The 1,821-nt window shown below is 38.7% G+C and overlaps 1 protein-coding gene across 1 annotated transcript; it reads right to left on the bottom strand.

The window, feature by feature from the left end:
* Positions 1-523: 523 nt before the first annotated feature.
* LOC112990860 (taste receptor type 2 member 40) lies at positions 524-1,459 on the bottom strand. Its single transcript, XM_026112878.2, has one exon. The coding sequence runs from the start codon at positions 1,457-1,459 to the stop codon at positions 524-526; it is 936 nt and encodes a 311-aa protein (XP_025968663.1).
* Positions 1,460-1,821: the final 362 nt, after the last annotated feature.

Genomic DNA, 1,821 nt, shown 5'->3' with positions numbered 1-1,821 from the left:
AAAATATAAATTCACATTGCAACTGAAAAGGATAATAAAATTCCAGTCCTAACATAACAATAATATACTGAGTATTAGACTCTGCTGAAATCTGTGGTTTGTCCAGGAGAGTCCAATTTATTTCTAAAGATGAGGGAATTCCTGCACCAAAAAAAAGACACAGCTTTGTCATCTTTACTGAATCACACTGAGACCTTAAAGATGCTTCCAGAATCAACAAATATATCCAAGCACTTGAAAATGATACAGCAGTCATGAAGAAATTCCTGAATCCTTGGGTCTTAGCATCCATAATTATGTGCCCATACAGGCAATCATCTTTTAAAATAGGAGAAAACTCATAGAAATCTTCATTACAAGGATCATATTAAGATAAAGCAAAATCCTACATTCTTAGCATCTTTGTGATTCCAGATCCAAGCCATAATCTACTCATTCATGCTTCTATTGTTTTATACCTCCAGTGACTTTGATTTAATTCATGTGGTTCTAAACTAGAAAGCCTAGGCTGGCCCATGACCTTTTACATGGATCTAGGTCTCATTTGACAGTTTGTGTGGTGCAAAATCCTAGCGGGCAGCTCTCGAAATTTGGGATTGCTCCAGATTAAGATCATAGAGTGTCCTGCAGGACAGGCAGCCATTACAGCCACACATATGGCTTCCCAGATGCTGAAAGGTAAGAACATATTGGATAAAATGAGAACCAAAGCAATAAAATACGTAACATACAGGATGAGGAAGGAGAAGACTGACTTTATGGCACCCATGTGGGCCTCTAAGCAGGGATCCCTGAAGCCAGTTGCATTATTTTGCATCTGTCTCATGTGTCTCCACAGAGACCGAATCAGCAGGATACTTGAAACAACAAACACTATCAAAGGCAAGGCTATACCGGCATTACAGAGAAGAATCAATGAAAAGAAACTGATTTTCATTCTGGCTCTCCTTTCTGAGGAGTTTGTCACAGTTAAAGGAGTAGTGAAGTTGTTGTGCACATTGTAGATATCCCAGGAGAAAGGAAGACATGTTGCAAAGGAAAAAAGAGATGATGTTATCAGCATCCAGGGCACAAGACTGGAAATTCTTTGCTTCAGACGGATGAAGAAAGACTGAGTAAAAGTGGCAATCTTGGTACAATAGAAGACGCTAAGCCAGGCAGCAAACCAGAGGCTGGAGTAGTTCAGGAACATAAAAACTGTCTTGAAAGTTACAAACAATTTTTCCACATAATAGGAAGCTGGGTAGACCAAACTTAGGAACAAATCCAGCATCATCCAGGACTGCAAACAGAACCTGGATAAACTCAGAAAGATCATAATCATGTCATAGGAGGACAATATTTTGCTCCTCACCCAGCTAGTTGAACTGACAGCCAAGATAGTTCCATTTCCTAGAAGTCCTGCCACGGATTCAATTATAGCAATTACGAGAAAAAAAAGAGAAAACGAAGTGGGCATAGCAACTCTGAAGAACTCACAATTTTTACCCAGCTTTTCATGGGCTCCTGAAAGGTCCTGAAATATATGCAGGGAAATGCCAATCCCAAGTAGCTGTTATATGTGGATGCTCACCTATTTATCTCAGAGGAAGAAGTCTCGTAATAAGTGATTTATTATTTTACATTTGTTTGATGATTAATAGCCCAGCTGCATTCTCTAAGCATGCAAATTGGATAGAGACTCAATTACTGTCTTTTCAGTTCAGAGAAAGGATTTGCATTTAAAGGGCTCAGATGCATTTTTAAGATTGTGTTATACTCCAATTTTCACAGATCACTCTGAATTTATGTATATAAAGATGGAGAGGACTTTCAAATGTG

The sequence above is a fragment of the Dromaius novaehollandiae genome, chromosome 1 (genome assembly GCF_036370855.1).
Source record: "Dromaius novaehollandiae isolate bDroNov1 chromosome 1, bDroNov1.hap1, whole genome shotgun sequence".
Taxonomy (NCBI): Eukaryota; Metazoa; Chordata; class Aves; order Casuariiformes; family Dromaiidae; genus Dromaius; species Dromaius novaehollandiae.
The sequence above is the reverse complement of the archived record's forward strand: the minus strand, read 5'-3'. Positions and strand labels throughout refer to the sequence as shown.